Here is a 3,492-nt window from a genome sequence, read left to right on the forward strand (position 1 = left end):
GGATCTTTAATATTTACTTCAAGACCTTCTCCTTGTACTTATCCAATTATGTGTGTCAGTTTATGTAAATTGTAAATGGAGTTCAGTTGATTTATACATAAAATTACACACTAAGTCACCATTTGTGCTATGTTTGTCTGCAAATTGAAGAGAAACAAACAAAATATTTATTTTTTCAAACACCGTCACATAAATTGAAACAAAATACTTTCTTGATTTATAAATAACATACAAGATGAATAAGTATTTTCATATAGGAAAAAGGATGGAACATATAGTACAAGCTCCATAATTCTGATTTAATCACTCCCAAAACAGCATTGATGAGGTGCAAAGGCAGAAAAAGCCTTGCATCTTTGAATTTATGTTGACTTATTCAATATTTGTGAAAGTCGTCTTGTAGATATCTTGAAGTTTTTTCATGGCTAGAGGAGGCAAACTTATAGCTATCAAAACACCTTTTTCTCCCTTGTCATTTTTAACAGACACACCAAAACTAATGAAAGATGTAGCTTTTGGAACCCCTCCAAGAATGGGGTTTCCCCATCCAAACTCAAATTCATCAAATCCAGCATATCTATTATCTGAGATAAGAAAATTCCAAGATTTGGTTATTTCTGGTCGCCCTTTAATCACCATTAGATCTGTCATTGATTTAACATACTCTTCATTTAAATGATCTTTAATTTTCTTAACCAATTCAACTGCATATGTCAGTGGATTTGAACATAGCATTCCTGCTTTTGATATTATAGCTGGAGTAATGAATGCATTCCCATAATATCCAGGTGGCAGTTCAAATTTGAGTGACTTTCCACGTATATTCATAAGTAATGTCAAAAGAACAATTTCTTCAAGGGGCAAATCAAGAACAATGGTACGACATTTCCATAAAAACGCCACTAATAACTCAAATTTCGTACATCCATAATTTGGAGGAACTTGATTTTTAATGACTTCCATCTCCGTATTTCCAAAGAAGAATGATTGTTGTATCAACTTGTCTTCAATTGATTCCCATGCAATTTTTGATTCAATTTGCTCATCAAATTCATGGTGAGTACATGTAATGCATGGTGATGTTCTAGCACTTAGGAGATGCCTTTGCCATACAGGTAATATAGAAGGTGTAGAAGCTCCTTTAATTAATTCACTCAATGCATTTAGAAACAGTTTAAAGCCATAAGCATCCATCATTGTGTGATTAAGTCTAAATCCAACAGCAAATCCACCACAAGTAAAACGAGTCACCTATTCATATAAAGTTCACCTAAAAAATTACTATAGATAACCATTTATATAAAGAGTATGACTAATAACTTGAATAAACAAGAAGGTAGAATGCTTTTTAAAGACAATCCATGAATGATTTCCTCTTTTGAAAGAAAAAAAAAACAAACGAGGATATTTACCTGAATTAACAAAAGAGGGCAACCGATGATTCCATCAGAACCAGGAACATTGTGAAGTAGTAAATCCATGTACGGACATGGTGGTTTAATAGAATCACCTAATTTGTCAAGCTCCACATTAGAATCAGCTTCAACAAATATGATTCCTTCACCATTGCAATTTACCATAAGCTTTCTATTAGGCCCTTCAATAAGCCTACCAGCTAATGGATAGTAAAACACAAGTGTTTTAGATAATCCATCTTTTATGATCTTTGCAGGATCTTTCCCTTCTAGTGAAGAATTATATTTATAAAACATTAATATGGGAACTTGAAAACGGGTACTCCCTTGATCATCTATATCTGAAAGATGTTTTGTCTCATGAGATGTTTCTCTTGCTGGTACAACTAATTTTGGTTTGTGGTAATTTATTGAAATTGGCATAGAGTTTGCCATATGTGCTAAGAGAAAGAGTAGTGTGTGATGAGAGTAATAAAAGTATGCATTTCTTGGTATGCATTGAGATTTATATATATAGAGAGAGAGAGAGAGTGCCAATTGCATCAAGTATTCATCCACCTTAAATTATTACAATTTTTAATTAATTTGTACAGGTTGTCTGCATTCACGTCTGGGAACCTGGTTCACTTGATAGAGTACACATAAGACAACAAGTAGTGAACCATATTCACTTGATCAATCATCAAAACTACTTTATATGTTCTCCTACTTTCCAACAATGTATGACACGTGAAAAGTTAGAATTAGAGAATTATAAAAAAAGGAAAGAGTCATTATCTTTTAGATAAACTAAAAAGGAAGTAAAATAAACAAAATGATACGTAAGATAAAATTATGGTAATCTCATATTGTAAATTGATCCTTTAGTTGTCTACTATGGCAAGGTTGCGTGTTGTTTCTTATAATGATCTTTGCTTAATTAATGTAGAAATCACATTATCTTTCTTTATCTAAACTTTTTTTATTATGTGCTAATTGTAGAAGAATTATTATTTTTGTTGCATCATTTTAGAATTTATTGTGAAAAATTAATCAATTAGCTGTCAGTTTGTATGGAATTAAGTAATGTCAAATGTTTAGCTCAAGATTCATTTTTTAGATTAATTAGATAAATTATTTAGAATAATGTTACGAGCAACATATTTAATATTGATAATTTTTTGTTAGATCATTGTATATAATTCATGAAACTCCTCCTCTAATTTACTCTTTTGTATCTAATGGTGTAGTGGAAAGGAAAAATAGAACTTTGATTGAATTGACTAATATCATGTCTATATCTAATGGTGTAGTGGAAAGGAAAAATAGAACTTTGATTGATTTGACTAATGTCATGTCTATTGATACGTGTGCCTCATAAAAAGTCTTGTTACGTATTGAATTGTGTGCCGAATAAAATGTCTAAGTTAATATCTTTTGAGTTATGGAGAGATTACAACCCAAGTTTGAAATATCTAAAACTTTGTAATTGTCTAACCTTTATAAGGCTAGTGGATCCCAAAATTACAAAACTGGGTAAGAAAATTAGTACTTGTGATGATTTTTCTTTGTGACATAAATTTTTGTGTAGTCATTACTATAGAGAGTAAACCAAAGAATTTCTCAGAAGCCCTGAACGACCAGAACGTGTACAACAAGACCATGATCTACAACGTATAGAATTTCAACCATCAATCTCAAGGGAGTAAAAATTCACGACCTACGGCGTGTAGGTTTTCAAGTATCAACCACCAATTTCTACCAACTTCTCAAGAGCAACGTTTAAATTAGATTACAACTTAGCAGTGACTAACTCTAGTGCCTCGACTCATAAACAGTTCACTCAAATTGTTCTAACTACTCTCCAAAAGTTAAACTCACTTTTTGTTACAAACCACACCCACACAACTACTCTCTTCAATCTAAAAATTATTGCAACTCAATAATAACCCTAAAACTGTTAGAATGATTAACAAGCTGTATGGTTAATTAGTTAGCTACTTGGTTGAGTTTGTTAGAAATAGTGAGCTGTCATATAGTTAGTTACAAAAGAGTTAGTTAAGACTGCTGCCTATAAATTGAACATTATGTCTACATT

The 3,492-nt window shown here is 31.6% G+C and overlaps 1 protein-coding gene across 1 annotated transcript; it reads right to left on the bottom strand.

Annotated features, from left to right (window-relative positions):
* Nucleotides 1–372: 372 nt before the first annotated feature.
* On the bottom strand, nucleotides 373–1,850 carry LOC125851105 (methanol O-anthraniloyltransferase-like). Its single transcript, XM_049530894.1, has 2 exons — nucleotides 1,413–1,850; nucleotides 373–1,251 (listed from the first exon to the last, which is right to left on the bottom strand). Exons 1-2 carry the CDS (start codon nucleotides 1,848–1,850, stop codon nucleotides 373–375), a joined length of 1,317 nt encoding a protein of 438 aa, XP_049386851.1.
* Between the last annotated feature and the right edge of the window lie 1,642 nt (nucleotides 1,851–3,492).

Source organism: Solanum stenotomum, unplaced genomic scaffold, assembly GCF_019186545.1.
Source record: "Solanum stenotomum isolate F172 unplaced genomic scaffold, ASM1918654v1 scaffold222, whole genome shotgun sequence".
Classification (NCBI taxonomy): domain Eukaryota; kingdom Viridiplantae; phylum Streptophyta; class Magnoliopsida; order Solanales; family Solanaceae; genus Solanum; species Solanum stenotomum.